Source organism: Anthonomus grandis, chromosome 16, assembly GCF_022605725.1.
Source record: "Anthonomus grandis grandis chromosome 16, icAntGran1.3, whole genome shotgun sequence".
Taxonomy (NCBI): domain Eukaryota; kingdom Metazoa; phylum Arthropoda; class Insecta; order Coleoptera; family Curculionidae; genus Anthonomus; species Anthonomus grandis.
The window spans coordinates 21,759,288-21,781,008 of NC_065561.1; the positions used below are offsets into that span (position 1 = coordinate 21,759,288).

Below are 21,721 nucleotides of genomic sequence, written 5' to 3' on the forward strand. Positions count from 1 at the left end.
TACTACTAAAAAAGACGTACGTCTTATAGTTTCCAATCTACGGGAATTCAAACATTCTTGTTAAATTCTGTATATTTGTTTTACAGTCCGAAAATGGTCAACTTTGAATTTTTTTCCTGGAAAAACTAATAACGCTCAATTATTTTCTTTAACGTTTTTAAAATATTTGGAACCTTCTGAATCGTTTGGTACCACTGAAAAAGACGTACGTCTTATAGTTTCCAAGCTACGGGAATTCAAAGATTCTTATTAAATTCTATATATTTGTTTTACAGTCCGAAAATGGTCAATTTTGAATTTTTTTTCTGAAAAAACTACTAACTTTAAATTTTTTCCTTTAACGTTTTTAAAATATTTGAAACCTTCTGAATCATTTGTTACTACTGAAAAAGTCGTACACCTTATATTTTCCAGCTATAAAAATTCAAAGCTTCTTATTAAATTCTGTATTCATTTTTGGACTGTAAAAGACAAAATAATTGTACAAATAAAAAAAAATGTACTGACAATTGTTCTTATTAAAAACATACAAGCTTGATTATTAAATTAATTTATAAAATAATTTAATAATATACGAGATATTTATGTTTACATAATTGGTCCTTCGAGCCAGATTTCTGGACTTAAATACCAATATCTCGGTAATAATGCAGATAATGACATCCTGTTTAAACTCGTTTTATTCAGCGCAAAATTTGCTTTAAAAGTTTGATACTAAAAAATTTAATTGTTTTAAGAAAGAAATGAAAAAAAGGGATTATTGTATAAAACAACAATTTTTCATTTCTCATTTCTCAATCATGAAAAATTGAATAAAAAAATTATTATTGAAGAGATTTAAACGAAATTTTATAAAGACGTTAAAGAAAGTCTCAGTATTCATCAAGACCATAATCAAGTTAATCGGAGCATAAACTCATGAGTTATAGGGCAGGGAACCCACAACAATTTCCCTAGTTTTACTATACTTGGACGTCAGTTACAAAGACTTAAATAATACATGTGCAATTAATGGGATTTAAATGAAATTACACAGAAATGTTAAGAAAAGCCATAGTATTCATTTGAGACCATAATCAAGTAAATCAGGTCATTAAAATGCGAGTTATTGGCCAGTGAACCCAAGACAATTTACCTCATTGACATTAACATAGTTGGTCCTTCGAGTCGAATTTTTGAACTTAACAATATTTCAACATATATGGGAAAATGGGTGTTGAAAAATTATTATTAGGAATATTTATTTCCTGCAACTTAATCGAGAAGAAAGAGTTGAATGATATCTCCTGAAGATGAATGAATCAATGACGTGTGTGTGTTCTCTGTAGGATTTGATCCATAAAAAACCCAATTTCCTTTCAGTAATTTGAAAATAATTAAAACCTTAAGAATTCTAGTCGTTCTTGCACCGAAAGGGTTTTGCCACCCCTTATTGTACACAGAAAACAATTTAACTTTATAATTCATTTACCCTCGCCAAAATTGCGCGAATTTATTAAAATACCGGTCTAATGAGTTCACCACTGTGATGAGATGCGTTAGGTTTGGGGACACCCTTCTAATTGCTTAAAATAAGATTTTATGGCGTTTTAGGGCTTAGGGCTAATTGTTTATTTAACTCTATACACAAAAAAAAGGTTGGCGTTACATCGCAATTGCCATTTCTACCTTCGTCAACTGGAAATTTGTCACGTCAATCGTCAAAGTGAGACCCGAAGGGTCTGCAAGTTTTATTAGTTATAAAGCGAGGGGAGTTTCATTGAAATTATGTCTTTGAGTAATCACTGATGGAGCATAATGGGGTAGTTTGAAGTGTCATTTCTCGAATTTGCCCTTTACCGCTGTTTCATTAGTTTTACTAACCGTATTTAAGCAATCAGGTAAAATACGTATAGCGAGAGAGTCCGTTAACCAGTTTAAAACTTTCAAACAAAGCCAATTAAGTGTTTTGTATTTACCTATCGGAAACTTCCTTCAATTACACTGGTATATCTATTTAACGTTAAAATTTGATCAAAAACTTAGGTGCTATAATTTTTTCCAAAATTTCCATATCTCGGAAACTGTTATAGATAGGGTTTTGCCGATGGTCTCTTTGGGTTTAGAAGAACAAAGACATGCAAGATCCGTTGGAATTGTAAAGAAGAATTTAATAGTTTTCCCATAATCGCTTTCCAAAGCAATAAATAACAAAAAAAACCATGGCTATCAGATATCCTTAAAAAAGCACATTTAGATATTTGCAAACTTTTTACTAGCTTAGTTTTTAGACAAGGATAACCGAAATTACTAACGACAAACGCCATAATTAAAGAGATTCTATCTATTAAATCCATAGGGAAATTTAGGAAAAAATTCCAAAGTTTCAATGCCCGTAGCTTGGATACTATAGGACGTACGACTTTTTCAGTAGTACCAGACGATTCAGAAGGTTCCAAATATTTTAAAAACGTTAAAGGAAATAATTAAAAGTTATTAGTTTTTTCAGGAAAAAAATTCAAAGTTGACCATTTTCGGTCTGTAAAACAAATATACAGAATTTAATAAGAATCTTTGAATTCCCGTAGCTTGGAAACTATAAGACGTACGACTTTTTCAGTAGTACCAAACGATTCAGAAAGTTCCAAATATTTTAAAAACATTAAAGGAAATAATTGAAAGTTATTGAATTTTCCAGGAAAAAAATTCAAACTTGACCATTTTTGGACTGTAAAACAAATATACAGAATTTAATAAGAATCTTTGAATTACCGTAGCTTAGAAACTGTAAAAGGTACGACTTTTTTAGTAGTACCAAACGATTCAGAAGGTTCCAAATATTCTAAAAACGTTAAAGGGAATAATTGAAAGTTATTTCTTTTTCCAGGAAAAAAATTCAAAGTTGACCATTTTCGGACTGTAAGACAAATATACAAAATTTAATAAAAAACTTTGAATTCTCGTAGCTTGGAAACTATGAGACGTACGACTTATATAGTAGTACCAAATGATTCAGAAGATTTCAAATATTCTAAAAACGTTAAAGGAAAAAGTTGAAAATTATTAGTTTTTTAGAAAAAAAATTCAAAGTTGACCATTTTTGGACTACAAAACAAATATACAGAATTTAATAAGAATCTTTGAATTCCCGTAGCTTGGAAACTATAAGACGTACCACTTTTTCAGTAGTACCAAACGATTCAGAAAGTTCCAAATATTTTAAAAACGTTAAAGGAAATAATTGAAAGTTTTTAGTTTTTTTAGGAAAAAAATTCAAACTTGACCATTTTTGGACTGTAAAACAAATATACAGAATTTAATTAGAATCTTTGAATTACCGTAGCTTAGAAACTGTAAAAGGTACGACTTTTTTAGTAGTACCAAACGATTCAGAGGGTTTCAAATATTCTAAAAATGTTAAAGAAAATAATTGAAAATTTTTAGTTTTTTTAGAAAAAAAATTCAAAATTGACCATTTTCAGACTGTAAAACAAATATACAGAATTTAATAAGAATCTTTGAATTCCCGTAGCTTGGAAACTATAAGACATACGACTTTTTCAGTAGTACCAAACGATTCAGAAAGTTCCAAATATTTTAAAAACGTTAAAGGAAATAATTGAAAGTTTTTAGTTTTTTTAGAAAAAAAATTCAAAGTTGACCATTTTTGGACTATAAGACAAATATACAGAATTTAATAAGAATCTTTGAATTTCCGTAGCTTGAAAACTATAAGACGTACGACTTTTTTAGTAGTACCAAACGATTCAGAGGGTTTTAAATATTCTAAAAATGTTAAAGAAAATAATTGAAAGTTATTAGTTTTTTTAGAAAAAAAATTCAAAATTGACCATTTTTAGACTGTAAAACAAATATACAGAATTTAATAAGAATCTTTGAATTCCCGTAGATTGGAAACTATAAGACGTATGACTTTTCCAGTAATACCAAACGATTCAGAAGGTTCCAAATATTTTAAAAACGTTAAAGGAAATAATTGAAAGTTATTAGTTTTTTCAGGAAAAAAAATTCAAAATTGACCATTTTCGGACTGTAAAACAAATATACAGAATTTAATAAGAATTTTTGAATTCCCGTAGCTTGGAAACTATAAGACGTACGACTTTTTTAGTAGTACTAAACGATTCAGAGGGTTTTAAATATTCTAAAAATGTTAAAGAAAATAATTGAAAATTATTAGTTTTTTTAGAAAAAAAATTCAAAATTGACCATTTTTAGACTGTAAAACAAATATACAGAATTTAATAAGAATCTTTGAATTCCCGTAGATTGGAAACTATAAGACGTATGACTTTTCCAGTAATACCAAACGATTCAGAAGGTTCCAAATATTTTAAAAACGTTAAAGGAAATAATTGAAAGTTATTAGTTTTTTCAGGAAAAACATTCAAAATTGACCATTTTCGGACTGTAAAACAAATATACAGAATTTAATAAGAATCTTTGAATTTCCGTAGCTTGAAAACTATAAGACGTACGACTTTTTTAGTAGTACTAAACGATTCAGAGGGTTTTAAATATTCTAAAAATGTTAAAGAAAATAATTGAAAATTATTAGTTTTTTTAGAAAAAAAATTCAAAATTGACCATTTTTAGATTGTAAAACAAATATACAGAATTTTATAAGAATCTTTGAAGTCCCGTAGCTTGGAAACTGTAAGAGGTACGACTTTTTCAGTAGTACCAGACGATTAAGAAGGTTCCAAATATTCTAAAAACGTTAAAGGGAATAATTGAAAGTTATTAGTTTTTCCAGGAAAAAAATTCAAAGTTGACCATTTTCGGACTGTAAGACAAATATACAAAATTTAATAAGAAACTTTGAATTCCCGTAGCTTGGAAACTATTAGACGTACGACTTTTTCAGTAGTACCAAACGATTCAGAAGGTTCCAAATATTCTAAAAACGTTAAAGGAAATGATTGAATGTTATTAGTTTTTCCAGAAAAAAAATTCAAATTTGACCATTTTCGGACTGTAAGACAAATATACAAAATTTAATAAAAAACTTTGAATTTCCGTAGCTTGGAAACTATAAGAGGCACGTTTTTTTCAGTAGTACCAAACGATTCAGAAGGTTCAAAATATTCAAAAAACGTTAAAGGAAATAATTGAAAGTTATTAGTTTTTCCAAAAAAAATATTCAAAGTTGACTATTTTCGGACTGTAAAACAAATATACAAAATTTAATAAGAATCTTTGAATTACCGTAGCTTAGAAACTGTAAGAGGTACGACTTTTTTAGTAGTACCAAACGATTTAGAAGGTTTCAAATATTTTAAAAACGTTAAAGGAAAAAATTTAAAGTTATTAGTTTTTTTTTTTTTAAAAATTCAAAATTGACCATTTTCGGCCTGTAAGACAAATATACAAAATTTAATAAGAAACTTTGAATTTCTGTGGTTAAAAACTGTAAGAGGTACGACTTTTTCAGTAGTACCAAACGATTCAGAAGGTTTCAAATATTTTAAAAACGTTAAAGAAAATAATTGAAAATTATTAGTTTTTCCAGGAAAAAAAATCAAAGTTGACCATTTTCGGTCTGTAAAACAAATATACAGAATTTAATAAGAACCTTTGAATTCTTGTAGCTTGGAAACTATTAGACGTACGACTTATATAGTAGTACCAAACGATTCAGAAGGCTCCAAATATTCTAAAAACGTTCTGAAAGAATCGTAAAAATATTTCAAGTGGTTCCCAAGTTAGGGCCAAAAATGTTTCCTAAGAACTAAAAAGTTTCATTGTGAGTTTGAAAATTTGGTGCGTCTTGGACCTTGAGTGACAAAATCGGCTCTAACTCAGTAAATTTTTGAGGTACGAAAATCATTCTTATATAAAATTGTTAGGCAAGAAATACCTCTTTTATGACTAGAACCCTTTTAAGAAGATTCCAATTATTTCATTCAAAGATTCTCATGGAAAGTGAATATTTACCAAGAAAAATATGACCCAACCAAAATTGCTCCAATTATTCGAATTATATACACAAAATAACGTTTTTAGCCCAAAATCAATCTTCAGGATGTCCATTGTATTACTGTGAAAGAATTATGAAAATTTTTTAAGTAATACTTAAGTTATACTCAAAAACGTCCTGTAAGGAACAAAAATCTTAGTCTTGGACCTTGCTTGCCAAAATTGCCTCTCACTCGGTAAGTACAAAAAACGTTCATATATGAAATTGTTTGGGAAGAAAAATGCCACTTTTTCTTTAGTCCACTAGCACCAAAAATATGCCACATACCTCAGGAAAATTCTCGAAAGTTTGGCGACCTTCAAGGATCTCAGAAACTATTATAGATACAATCTTGCCGATAACTTTATTGGATTCAGAAAAATGAGAACATGTAAGGACCGTTGGAATTATGAAGAAGTCAGCTATAGTTTTTTTGCAATCCTTTTTCAGTTTCGATTTTTTTATAAAAAAAAAAATTGAAATTGAATTAACTAGCAAGATCTTACTCTATAGAACATTTGAGTTTTACTGGATTTAAGAGCTCTAAGAATTACAGCATTTTGAAGAAGCTCAAGTGTATTTTTTTTGCCCCTAAAATTTACCTCTTAAAATGCCATTTCTCGACAATTAAGAGAGCTACGACCTTGCAAATAATCTCATTAGATTCAGAAAAAATAAATTATTTAAAAACCGTTGGAATTATGGAGAAAGAACTTACAGTTTTCTTACAATCGTCTTTCAAAGTTTAAAGTTTTTCATGCTTTTCTTTATACCAAAAAAAAAATTTTTTTAGAAATTGCACTAACCATACTAGCAACAAGATCTTCCCTCATAGATCACAAAAACACTGCGTTATGATTAAATTTGACAACCGCTCTAGTAGTTACAGCACGTTCAAAATTTCCAAGTTTATCGACTCTTTTGCCCCTAAAATTTACCTTCAAAACTACGATATCTCAAAAACTATCATAGATACAAGCTTGCAAATGGTTTCATTGGATTCAGAAAAATAAGAACATGCAAGAACCGTTGGAATTATAAAGAAAAGTCTTATAGTTTTTCCACAATCGTTTACCAAACCTTATGGTAAAAATAGAAATCGAACTACTAGTACCCAACTTTTTTGCCAATTAATTTCGTAACGCCTACCTTCAAAAGGAGATCCACAATATTGACGATTATCAAAGCTTTTTGCCTCTGCCGATGCGAGTAACGTAAGTACGCCAATTCCAAATGCTTACAATGGAAACTGTTGGTCAGACTAGGCCAGTAGATCCCTTTGTACATGAGCCCTTTTTTAAAAACCGAGGCGAGGTCAGCTAAAATAAAACATTCAATAATTATAAAGCAAAAAAAAATATTAAAAATAAACTCACGTTTCGTATTCGTCTCGTCCAAATACACCCTGTCCTGACTGAAACAATCATCGTAAAGTCCATTGGGTTTTTTAGGATCCGATGGATCCTCGAGGTCTATTGCTATCCGAGACTCTTTGTTTAATTTATTGCTGTGTTTTTCCTTAAATTAAAAAAAATACAATACACAAACATATACAGAGTTAATACCATTTATTTGACTGCATAAGGTTTTAATGCAAGAGAGGTCAAGCCTTAAGTCAAACACTGCCTTTGATTATTTCATTAATTTTTCACAAGACATACTAAGGGTGATACCACGAGTCTAAATGGACACATTCGTTTTTATAGCTTACGTTATTCCAGTTGTTGCAGTTCTCGTTAATATTGTTCGAGGTAAAACTTTTAGGTGAAGAAGGTGGGGTGAGAGTAATAGCGATGTCTTGAAACTTGGTTTTGTCCACCAACGTTAACGCTATAGCGGTAAGTCTGGCTTTCCGACGTTCCCTTGACACCGAACGTACCGCCTTTTCCCACAGTACTTTGCTATGGGTCTTGTTGTTATTCCTGCAATAAAACAATATGTCACATTAAGGCATTCTGTTATTGAGTTCAGCACTTATGCAAATGTGGCTTCTTGTAAGGAATAAATGATGGCAAATCGGTGCTCAAATCCATGGCAGGACATTTTTTTTTATTTGCCTTATTTGCCTATAAATAGTAATAATAAAATGTTCTTATTGAAGCATTCTGTCATTGGATTCGGCACCCAAGCAAAATGAGCAAATTAGTATATTATTAGTATATCAATTATTAATAAATGTCCGAAATAAAATAGGAGAATTACCGTAAATGCCTGGAATAAAAGAAAAATTAGTAACTAACGGTTCATTCGTAAACAACGGTAGATTGCCATATAATATCGTCGAAACAGTAAACTCATTGATTATTGAATAAATTGTTCGAATAGCAAAGTTTATTTAGGCAATTAATTGTATGCGTTTGACATGTGTGCGTGCAATTATATAATGCCTAATAGTCTCAATATTTTATATATTTAAATATTGAAAATTGTTCGTGATTGTTTATTTAAGAGAACCTTTATTATAGAGAAAATAATTTTCTATCGTTTTTCGCTTTATAATTTTTTTTATTTTGATTATTAGAAACCGAGTTATTTGGAAAAATTGCAATGGATAGTCAATATATTTTTTTTTTAATTTCTCGAATACCGTTGATTTTTCAAGAAAAATTATAAGAACCTTTCTTATGGAAAAAAGTATTTTCTATCATTTATTACTCTATAATTTTTTTATTTTAATTCACAGAAACCGAGATATTTAAAAAAATTGCAATGGATTGTCAATTTTAATTTTTTGAAATTTCTCGAAAACCGTTAATTTTTCAAGAAAAATTACAAGAACCTTTCTTATGGAAAAAAGTATTTTCTATCATTTATTACTCTATAATTTTTTTACTTTAATTCACAGAAACCGAGATATTTGAAAAAATTGCAATGGATTGTCAATTTTAATTTTTTGAAATTTCTCGAAAACCGTTAATTTCTCAAGAAGAATTATAAGAACCTTTCTTATAGAAAAAAGTATTTTCTATCATTTATTACTCTATAATTTTTTTATTTTAATTCACAGAAACCGAGTTATTTGGAAAAATTGCAATGAATTGTCAATTTCTATTTTTTGAAATTTCTCGAAAACCGTTAATTTCTCAAGAAGAATTATAAGAACCTTTCTTATGGAAAAAAGTATTTTCTATCATTTATTACTCTATAATTTTTTTATTTTAATTCACAGAAACCGAGATATTTGAAAAAATTGCAATGGATTGTCAATTTCTATTTTTTGAAATTTCTCGAAAACCGTTAATTTTTCAAGAAAAATTATAAGAACCTTTCTTATAGAAAAAAGTATTTTCTATCATTTATTACTCTATAATTTTTTTATTTTAATTCACAGAAACCGAGTTATTTGGAAAAATTGCAATGAATTGTCAATTTCTATTTTTTGAAATTTCTCGAAAACCGTTAATTTCTCAAGAAGAATTATAAGAACCTTTCTTATGGAAAAAAGTATTTTCTATCATTTATTACTCTATAATTTTTTTATTTTAATTCACAGAAACCGAGATATTTGAAAAAATTGCAATGGATTGTCAATTTCTATTTTTTGAAATTTCTCGAAAACCGTTAATTTTTCAAGAAAAATTATAAAAACCTTTCTTATAGAAAAAAGTATTTTCTATCATTTATGACTCTATAATTTTTTTATTTTAATTCACAGAAACCGAGATATTTGAAAAAATTGCAATGGATTGTCAATTTTAATTTTTTGAAATTTCTCGAAAACCGTTAATTTTTCAAGAAAAATTATAAGAACCTTTCTTATAGAAAAAAGTATTTTCTATCCTTTATTACTCTATAATTTTTTTATTTTAATTTACAAAAACCGAGATATTTGAAAAAATTCTAATGGATTGTCAATTTTAATTTTTTGAAATTTCTCGAATACCGTTGATTTTTCAAGAAAAATTATAAGAACCTTTCTTATAGAAAAAAGTATTTTCTATCATTTATTACTCTATAATTTTTTTATTTTAATTCACAGAAACCGAGATATTTGAAAAAATTGCAATGGATTGTCAATTTCTATTTTTTGAAATTTCTCGAAAACCGTTAATTTTTCAAGAAAAATTATAAGAACCTTTCTTATAGAAAAAAGTATTTTCTATCATTTATTACTCTATAATTTTTTTATTTTAATTCACAGAAACCGAGTTATTTGGAAAAATTGCAATGAATTGTCAATTTCTATTTTTTGAAATTTCTCGAAAACCGTTAATTTCTCAAGAAGAATTATAAGAACCTTTCTTATGGAAAAAAGTATTTTCTATCATTTATTACTCTATAATTTTTTTATTTTAATTCACAGAAACCGAGATATTTGAAAAAATTGCAATGGATTGTCAATTTCTATTTTTTGAAATTTCTCGAAAACCGTTAATTTTTCAAGAAAAATTATAAGAACCTTTCTTATAGAAAAAAGTATTTTCTATCATTTATGACTCTATAATTTTTTTATTTTAATTCACAGAAACCGAGATATTTGAAAAAATTGCAATGGATTGTCAATTTTAATTTTTTGAAATTTCTCGAAAACCGTTAATTTTTCAAGAAAAATTATAAGAACCTTTCTTATAGAAAAAAGTATTTTCTATCCTTTATTACTCTATAATTTTTTTATTTTAATTTACAAAAACCGAGATATTTGAAAAAATTCTAATGGATTGTCAATTTTAATTTTTTGAAATTTCTCGAATACCGTTGATTTTTCAAGAAAAATTATAAGAACCTTTCTTATAGAAAAAAGTATTTTCTATCATTTATTACTCTATAATTTTTTTATTTTAATTCACAGAAACCGAGATATTTGAAAAAATTGCAATGGATTGTCAATTTCTATTTTTTGAAATTTCTCGAAAACCGTTAATTTTTCAAGAATAATTATAAGAACCTTTCTTATGGAAAAAAGTATTTTCTATCATTTATTACTCTATAATTTTTTTATTTTAATTCACAGAAACCGAGATATTTGAAAAAATTGCAATGAATTATCAATTTCTATTTTTTGAAATTTCTCGAAAACCGTTAATTTTTCAAGAAAAATTATAAGAACCTTTCTTATAGAAAAAATTATTTTCTATCATTTATTACTCTATAATTTTTTTATTTTAATTAAAAAAAACCGAGATATTTGAAAAATTGCAATGGATTGTCAATATTTATTTTTTTTTATTTCTCGAATACCGTTAATTTTTCAAGAAGAATTATTCAATATTTTATAAGAATTACTCAGGCTTATTTCATTATCTTAAATAATGCTACTTGCATCACCTCTGAAAATATTTGTTTTTCACATTTCTCTTTAATTACTTCTTTGAAGTATACTTTGAAAGATGCTTCCTGTTTTATTAATAAATTAATAATAAACTTCTTCAATACATCAAATTAAACTGGTCAGTTCCAAGACTCAATTGAGTGACAATCAAGGAAATAATACAAAATCGAGTAAGTAACTTCTAACTGGCTATGATGATAATGGCTGCACTTTTATTTCTAGTATTAGTTCCACTGGTATTTTCCATATCCAAAGTATTTATTATAGGTAACATCTTAAATGATAAAAACTATAAAATATCAATCGCAATAATTATCAAATTATCGATAATTGCATAAGCATAATATACTGTGAATGGATATAATATGATGACTAATAATTCGCATTATATAAAAACAAATAAGTTAAAATTAATGTAATAGGTTATATAGATTTGAAATAGTAATCGAAAAAAAAAACATGATTTTGTGGTGTATTTTATTACCCAACAGAAGTAGTTATTTGAATATAAGTTAGTTATTTGAATATATCGGTAATCTCCTCCATAACATTTTAAACTATCTTAAGGAGATTCAGATAGTTACATGTTTTTTGGAAATAAACTTTACTAGATAGAATTAGAAGAAAAGATAGAATTCTATATTCTAGCAATTAATAAAAATTATAATCTAAAGGGTTTAGGCTGTTTTGATCAATGAAACGTAAGGTAGTGCCTACTAAAAATTAACTTTAATATCATGTAATTCCAAAAATATACATATTGCTCTAAAATTGATTAAATTTCGAACTTCATATATATTTTATTCTTATTTGTAACATTTTCTTTTAAATTGCTTTGCTATATTATAATATCTACTTAAAATAGTTACTGTATTCCAGTTCTTTAATTTTTTTTTACATAATAAAATAATTTTTTCTTAATTTAATAGTATATGTATGTAATTGATGACACTTTTTAATTAATGAATTATTTTTAATAAAATAGCAAGTAGTAAGATAAATACTTTAAGTAGGAAATATTACTTAATTAATATGATTTTTATTTTATATTTTCGTTGCAAATAAGCTAAAAAAATACAATTAAAAATTTCAAGAAATAAAAAATATTTTGTAATTTTCATTTATGTTGTTTTAATGGGAATATTCGTATCAAATTTAATAAAAATATGCACAAAAACCTGAAAAAATCAATATGTTCTGTATTATTAATTGACAAATATAATAATATTAAATTAAATTTTAAAAAAATTATGGAGTGATGGAAAAAAACTTTATACTTTAATATTTAATAATATATAATTTTTTTTCTTGATTTACTTTAAGGCCTTATAAAATTCTCATTAATTAAACCATAATATTCAATTATTCGATTAACTAATACAAGATTTATTTTTATTTGAGGTAATTAATTATGATTGATTGTCCGAATCTCAATGAGCCTGTCTATAGTTGCACGGACGGCCAGCAGAATTTAAATTAATTTATAAATTAATTTGCACTTGGAAAAAGAGTTATTTTTAATGTTAGCCGCATTATGATAAAGTAATTATTTCTTGCGTATGTAATTAGACAAATTATTTAGAATATTTGCCAATTAATAATACAGAACATATTGATTTTTTCAGGTTTTTGTGCATATTTTTATTAAATTTGATACGAATATTCCCATTAAAACAACATAAATGAAAATTACAAAATATTTTTTATTTCTTGAAATTTTTAATTGTATTTTTTTAGCTTATTTGCAACGAAAATATAAAATAAAAATCATATTAATTAAGTAATATTTCCTACTTAAAGCATTAGCCATTAAGGCAACCGACATATATTTGGAAAAATTAGAATGGATTATTAATTTTAATTTTTTTGTATTTTTTGGAAAACCGTTGATTTTTCGAGAAAAATTATAGGAACCTTTCTTGTAGAAAAAATAATTTTATCTCATTCATTACTCTACAATTTTTTTATTTTATTCAATAGAAACCAAGATATTTTAAAAATTGCAATAAATTGTCAATTTCCATTTTTTGAAATTTCTCGAAAACCATTGATTTTACGAGAAAACTTATAAGAGCCTTTCTTGTAGGAAAAATTATTTTCTATCACTTATCACTCTACAATTTCCTTATTTTATTCAATAGAAATCGAGATATTTTGAAAAATTGTAAAGGGTTGTCAATTTCCATTTTATGAAATTTTTCAGAAACCGTTGATTTTTTGAGAAACATTATGGGAACCTTTCTTGTAGAGAAACTTATTTTCTACCATTTATCCCACTATAATTTTTTTATTTCATTCAATAGAAACCGAGATATTTTAAAAAATTGCAATAAATTGTCAATTTCCATTTTTTGAAGTTTCTCGAAAACCATTGATTTTACGAGAAAACTTATAAGAGCCTTTCTTGTAGGAAAAATTATTTTCTATCACTTATCACTCTACAATTTCCTTATTTTATGCAATAGAAATCGAGATATTTTGAAAAATTGCAAAGGGTTGTCAATTTTCATTTTATGAAATTTTTCAGAAACCGTTGATTTTTTGAGAAACATTATAGGAACTTATTTTCTACCATTCATCACACTATAATTTTTTTATTTTATTTAATTTGAAGCAATTTTTAAGGTTGATCTAGGCACTCGAAGTTATTTTTAATTTCTTTTTTAGAATTTTAAGGCACTTGAAAACAATGTTTTATTTCTTCCAGGCATTTCAAGCAATTTTCCACGTTATTCCAAGCACTCGAAGCCATTTTTAATTTTCTTTGAACCTAAAGACAGTTGAAAATCATGTTTTGAAGTCATTTTCCACGTTAATCTAGACACTTGAAGCCATTTTAATTTTAATTGTGAATCTAAAGACAAATGATAATCATATCTTATTTCTTCCAGGCATTTAAAGTAATTTTCCATGTTATTCCAGGCACTCAAAGTTATCTTTAACTTCTTTTTTAGAATTTTAAGGCACTTGAAAACAATGTTTTATTTCTTCCGGGCATTTCAAGCAATTTTCCACGTTATTCCAGGCACTCGAAACCATTTTTAATTTTTTTTTGACCCTAAAGACAATTGATAACCATGTTTTATTTCTTCCAGGCATTGAAAGCAAATTTCAATGTTAATCCAGGCACTCGAAGTTATTTTAAACTTCTTTTTTAGAATTTAAAGGCATTTGAAAATAATGTTTTATTTCTTCCAGATATTTGAACCAATTTTTCCTGTTAATTCATGCACTGGAAGCTATTTTTATTTTTTTTTTTTCAAATTTAAAGGCGGTTGAAAATCATATTTTACTTCTTCCCGGTACTTGAACTTATTTTCCACGTTAATCCAGGCACTCAAAGCCATTTTTAATTTTCTTTGAACCCAAAGATAATTGAAAATCATGTTTTATTTCTTCCATGCATTTGGAGCCATTTTCCACGTAAGTCAAGGCACTTGAAGCCGTTTTTATTTTTTTTTCGAATTTAAATTGATTTTTTAAAAGCACTTAAGAATCATGTTTTATGTCTTCCAGGCATTTAAAGTCATTTTTCACTTTATTCCCGGCAATTGAAGCAATTTTTAACTTTTTTTTTCGTATTTTAAGACATTTTTTAAAAGCACTTAAAACATGTTTTATTTTTTCCAGGCATTTAAAGTCATTTTTCACATTAGTCCAGGGACTTAAGGACGTTTCTAATTTTGTTGCGAATTTAAAGTGATTCTTTAAAAGTACTTACGAATCGTGTTCTAGTTATACCAGGCGTTAAAAGTCATTTTTCATGTTATTCTAGGCACTTGAGGCCATTTTTAACTTTTACATAAGAAAGATATGTGAAAATCGTATTTTATTTCTTCCAGACACTTAAAGTTAATTGCCACGTTAGTCAAAAAAACTGAAAGCCATTTTTTACTTTTTATTTCCAATTTAAAGGAACTTAAAAATCATGTCTTCTTTCTGCAAGTCATTTAAAGTCATTTTTCACGTTACTTCAGGCACTCAAAGCCATTTTTAATTTTTTTTTAACCTAAATATTATTGAAAATCATATTTTATTTCTTCCAGGCTTTTAAAGTAATTTTCCATGTTATTCCAGACACTCGAAGTTATCTTTAACTTCTTTTATAGAATTTTGATTGACAATTTTTTCATTGAAAAAAACCCAACTGTGCCTTACTTCACTCTCTCTTAAATAGAGAACTCTGTGCTCCTTTTTATTCAGAACCTAACCGTTAATTTAAATTTAACAGTAAAGAAAACTAAGAGGCTAACGAAATATAAAAATATAATTAAGTTAAGACGCAAAATTTCCATAAAACTAATTAATTTCTTAAATTAGCGCTGTAATTTTCACTGCTTTCCTGCTGCAATATGAGTAATTAAAGTAGCCACTTTTTAGCGCCGTTTCCTTTATCTTTTTTTTTGCTTAATTCACTTCTAGAGCGTCAGTTCGGTTAATCAAATTTTACTTCGCTAAATTGATTATTTTACTTCTTTCCTCTTATATTAAAGGGAAAATTGATCAGAGTAATAATTTACTGGAGATCATTATCCTAAAGGATCTAGGGAGACATCCCTTATTATCTATGCATATAATTCACTATAAAATAGCGAGTTTTCATTAATATCGTGACCCTAAGAATTGTCTTTTTATTTGAACCAAACATAAGCAGGTGACATTTTGCTATACCGGTTAGGCCCAGGAAGATTGTGATTGCGTTGTTTTCTTGCAATAACTGGTTAGAAGCGGTTTATGGTTTTCTCGTTAAAAAAAAAATCAAAAAAGCTACATACCAGATGTCCTTTTACCGTAATTCTACGTCGGAAATCCGGTTTAATAAAAATGTTGTACTTTAAATACGCACTCCGGTTTTTCTTTTTAATATTAAATTTAAAGCGACAGAAATTTATGTGCTCCCGGAAATCCCATTAAGTTGAGTGAAATTAAGGGAGGACCGTTGTCTTTGCGTCAGGAAGCGTTTTTTATGGCCTGTTTAAATAAAGTGTTTTTTTTTTTAAGTAAGTATGTTACAATTGGCCGATTGTGACAAATCCTTGCACCGAGGGATGCAGTTTGAAGTTATTTCGCTATAATAAGGATTTATGCGTCGTTTGACCTGCATTCGACGAAACGTTACTGTCTGGGATTTAATCAACGAAGCCCAGATAAGTAAGTGGTTTATTGCGCTTACTGGGTTAAGGATTTTTATTAGATCAGAAAGCATCCACTGGCCAATCTGGAATTGTCCTTTCGGGAACAAGTAACACTTTTTAGCCCAATTGTTTTTTAAAGAACTATAAGAGCATAGAATAATTATTACAATATTGCCAAATATCTCGGTCACCATTGAATAAAATATAGAGTAATAAATGATAGAAAATACTTTTTTCTATAAAAAAGGTTCTTATAATTTTTCTTGGGAAATCAACGGTTTTTGAGAAATTTCAAAAAATGAAAATTGACAATTTATTGCAATTTTTCAAAATATCTCGGTTTCTGTTGAATAAAATAAAAAAAATTGTAGAGTAATGAATGAGAGAAAATTATTTTTCCTACAAGAAAAGTTCCTATAACTTTTCTCGAAAAATCAACGGTTTTCCAAAAAATACAAAAAAATTAAAATTGATAATCCATTGCAATTTTTCCAAATATATGTCGGTTGCCATTAAATTAAATTTTAAAAGAATTATGGAGTTATGGAAAAGGCTTTATACTTTAATATTTAATAATATATAATTTTTTTTCTTGATTTATTTTAAGGCCTTATAAAATTCTTATTAATTAAACCATAATATTCAAATTTAGCTGTAACATACTTCAATGTTTTCCTAATTTTCTAAAATAAACCGATCTAAAATATCTTTAGTCAGTGGTGATATATGAATTTTTTTCCAATGCCACTTTTCACAGAAAAGTATCAAAATTTGGTTCATTTTGAGGCCTTATAAAATTCTTATTAATTAAACCATAATGTTCAAATTCATCTGTAATGTAGCCTTAATATTCTAATGTTACCTTAATATTCTAAATTAACAGATCTAAAATATCTTCAGTCAGTGGTGATATATGAATATTTTTCCAATGCCACTTTTCACAGAAAAGTATCAAAATTTGGTTCAATTTAAGGTCCTATAAAATTCTTATTAATTGAACCATAATGTTCAAATTTAACTGTAACGTAGCTCAATGTTCTCTTAATTTTCTAAAACAAACCGGTCTAAAATATCTTTGGTCAATGGTGATATATGAATATTTTTCCAATGCCACTTTTCACAGAAAAGTATCAAAATTTGGTTCACTTTAAGGCCTCATAAAATTCTTATTAATTAAACCATAATGTTCAAATTTAACCGTAACATACTCCAATATTTTTTTAATTTTCTAAAATAAACCGATCTAAAATATCTTTGGTCAATGGTGATATATGAATATATTTCCAATGCCACTTTTCACAGAAAAGTTTCAAAATTTGGTTCAATTTAAGGCCTTATAAAATTCTTATTAATTAAACCATAATGTTCAAATTTAACTGTAACGTAGCTCAATGCCTTCCTAATTTTCTAAAATAAACCGATCTAAAATATCTTCGGTCAATGGTGATATATGAATTTTTTTCCAATGCCACTTATCACAGAAAAGTATCAAAATTTGGTTCAATTTAAGGCCTTATAATATTCTTATTAATTAAACCATAATGCTCAAATTTAGCTGTAATATACTTCAATGTTTTCTTAATTTTCTAAAATAAACAGATCTAAAATATCTTTGGTCAATGGTGATATATGAATTTTTTTCCAATGCCACTTATCACAGAAAAGTATCAAAATTTGGTTCATTTTAAGGCCTTATAAAATTCTTATTAATTGAACCCTATTGCTCAAATTTAACTGTAACATACTTTAATGTTTTCTTAATTTTCTAAAATAAACCGATCTAAAATATCTTTAGTCAATGATGATATATGAATATTTTTCCAATGCCACTTTTCACAGAAAAGTATCAAAATTTGGTTCAATTTAAGGCCTTATAAAATTCTTATTAATTAAACCATAATGTTCAAATTTAACTGTAACGTAGCTCAATATTTTCTTAATTTTCTAAAATAAACTGATCTAAAATATCTTTAGTCAGTGGTGATATATGAATTTTTTTCCAAAGCCACTTATCACAGAAAAGTATCAAAATTTGGTTCATTTTAAGGCCTCATAAAATTCTTATTAATTAAACCATAATGTTCAAATTTAACTGTAACGTAGCTCAATGTTCTCTTAATTTTCTAAAACAAACCGATCTAAAATATCTTTGGTCAATGGTGATATATGAATATTTTTCCAATGCTACTTTTCACAGAAGTTTCAAAATTTGGTTCAATTTAAGGCCTTATAAAATTCCTATTAATTGAACCATAATGTTCAAATTTAACTGTAATATAGCTCAATGTTTTCCTAATTTTCTAAAATAAATCGATCTAAAATATCTTTGGTCAATGGTGATATAAAAATATTTTTCCAAAGCCACTTTTCACAGAAAAGTATCAAAATTTGGTTCACTTTGAGGCCTTATAAAATTCTTATTAATTAAACAATAACGTTCAAATTTAGCCGTAAAATACTTCAAGGTTTTCTTAATTTTATAAAACAAACTAATCTGAAATATCTTTAGTCAATGGTGATATATGAATTTTTTTCCAAAGCCACTTATCACAGAAAAGTATCAAAATTTGGTTCATTTTAAGGCCTCATAAAATTCTTATTAATTGAACCATAATGTTCAAATTTAACTGTAACGTAGCTCAATGCCTTCCTAATTTTTAAAATAAACCGATCTAAAATATCTTCGGTCAATGGTGATATATGAATATTTTTCCAATGCCACTTATCACAGAAAAATATCAAAATTTGGTTCAGTTTAAGGCCTTATAAAATTCTTATTAATTGAACCATAATGTTCAAATTTAACTGTAACGTAGTTTAATGTTTTCTTAATTTTCTAAAATAAACCGATCTAAAATATCTTCGGTCAATGGTGATATATGAATATTTTTCCAATGCTACTTTTCACGGAAAAGTATCAAAATTTGGTTCACTTTAAGGCCTTATAAAATTTTTATTAAGTGAACCATAATGTTCAAATTTAACTGTAACGTAGCTCAATGTTTTCCTAATTTTCTAAAATAAACCGATCTAACATATCTTTAGTCAATGGTGATATATGATAATTTTTCCAATGCCACATTCCACAAAAAAGTTTTAAAATTTGGTTCACTTTAAGGCCTTATAAAATTCTTATTAATTAAACCATAATGTTCAAATTTAACTGTAACGTAGCTCAATGCTTTCCTAATTTTCTAAAACAAACCGATCTGAAATATCTTTGGTCAATGGTGATATATGAATATTTTTCCGATGCCACTTTTCACAGAAAAGTATCAAAATTTGGTTCAATTTGAGGCCTTATAAAAGTCTTATTAATTAAACAATAATGTTCAAATTCAGCCGTAACATACTTCAATGTTTTCCTAATTTTCTAAAATAAACCGATCTAAAATATCTTTAGTCAATGGTGATATTTGAATATTTTTCCAATGCCACTTATCACAGAAAAATATCAAAATTTGGTTCAGTTTAAGGCCTTATAAAATTTTTATTAAGTGAACCATAATATTCAAATTTAACTGTAACGTAGCTCAATGTTTTTCTAATTTTCTAAAATATCTTTAGTCAATGGTGATATATGATAATTTTTCCAATGCCACATTCCACAAAAAAGTTTCAAAATTTGGTTCACTTTAAGGCCTTATAAAATTCTTATTAATTAAACCATAATGTTCAAATTTAACTGTAACGTAGCTCAATGTTTCTTTAATTTTCTAAAATAAATCGATCTAAAATATCTTCGGTCAATGGTGATATATGAATATTTTTCCAATGCCACTTTTCACAGAAAAGTATCAAAATTTGGTTCAATTTAAGGCCCTATAAAATTTTCGTTTATTAAACTACAATATTCAAATTGATCTGTAATATAGCTTCATGTTTTTCCAATATTCTAAAGCAAACAGATCCAAAATACCTTAAGTCAGTTGCGAAATATAATTTTTTTTCCAAAGCCACTTTTGACAGGAAAGTGTCTAAACTTCATTTACTCGAAGGCCCTGGGAATTTATGCATGCATTTCTTTTTACATTTGTTCAATATTTAAATATACAACTTTATACCCACGGTTATAACTACACATTGTGTTTTAAACTAAATATAGACATCCAGCTTATCTTTTTTTATTAGGAGATAGAAATACCTCAAACCTCTGTATTTTAAAACTCATCTTCCGATTACTCTTGCACCAATTACGAAATTAAATTATTCCTTTATTAAAACCTATACAAGAATTCATATAACAGAAAAAACTCAATTCTCATAAAACCCACTTGGTGCCTAATATAATCAGAATAAAAGCTTTTAACCTGATGTATTAAAATTATTACGTTTGCACGCAAACACCTTAATGTCATATCAGAACAGTTGTATGTAATAACGAGAACATTCCCGGTCTGATTTGTCTCTAATCTTTTAAATGGTTGTATACCAACCCACAGATGGCCTTATCGGATAAAACGACTGTTTTATCGGGACAAAAACAAATCCCGTTAAATATAATATTTTGGTAAAATTTCCGTATTATCAATTATACACGAAGGCGATAAAACTCATTATCTAATGGAAAAAATGATGCTCTAATTACAAATTAAATAGAAAAAAAAAAATGGGGGCTAAAGGGTGTGACCGAACGGACGGGCATTAAATTATCTCTTTGTAAACAGTCTAGACCGTATAGACAGATCTTGCTATTATTAATGATGATGTTTTTCCCCTTTGGGTGGTTATTATTATTCCGAACGACCCGCTGTTTTTCAAATTACCGAACGCCAATTTCTTAAAAAAGAAAAACCGTCGTAAAACTTTGGTGTTTTAGGGATAAAAGTAAAAAAAAGTAAAGAGTTTTTCAAGATTTTGAAAGTACTCTCATTCCGTTACGATAGCCGAGATATGGCATTTTTGATGCCCATTTTTGGCCTCAAAAACGGACGTCGAAAATGACTTTTTCAGGATTTTCAAAGTGCTCTCATTCCCTTAGTTCTGCTCGGATCCTGTTATAACCCGGTGTTTTCGTAATCTAGGTGACCCAAATAAGACGCTGGTATACTTAGTTTGATTTCGAAAAAAATCAATTTTTGGTGAAAAAATTCGATACGGGGGGGTATACCCGAAAAATGAAAAAACCCTAACTTTGAAGGTCGATATCTCGGCTTCTAAGGGAGCTATCGGGAAAATTCCAACGGTTTTGTCTTAGTTTCGTCATTCTGAATCCAACGAGACCATCCGCAAGGTCGTAGCTCTTACGATAGCCGAGATATGGCATTTTTGATGCCCATTTTTGGCCTCAAAAACGGACGTCGAAAACGACTTTTTCAGGATTTTCAAAGTGCTCTCATTCCCTTAGTTCTGCTCGGA

At 27.4% G+C, this 21,721-nt stretch overlaps 1 protein-coding gene across 3 annotated transcripts in view; it reads right to left on the reverse strand.

Moving 5' to 3' along the window:
- The window catches only part of LOC126745810 (adenylyl cyclase 78C-like), a 99,983-nt gene that overhangs the window by 61,800 nt on the left and 16,462 nt on the right, over window positions 1-21,721 (reverse strand). For 2 of the 3 annotated variants that reach the window (XM_050453819.1, XM_050453820.1), the window contains exons 3-5: window positions 7,671-7,881; window positions 7,336-7,477; window positions 7,109-7,278 (exon numbers count right to left, since the gene is read on the reverse strand). In XM_050453819.1, coding sequence (XP_050309776.1) covers window positions 7,109-7,278; window positions 7,336-7,477; window positions 7,671-7,881 — 523 coding nt within the window. Of the gene's footprint in view, window positions 1-6,677; window positions 6,762-7,108; window positions 7,279-7,335; window positions 7,478-7,670; window positions 7,882-21,721 lie in introns of those variants that run through there. The other variant, XM_050453821.1, reaches the window with a different exon arrangement.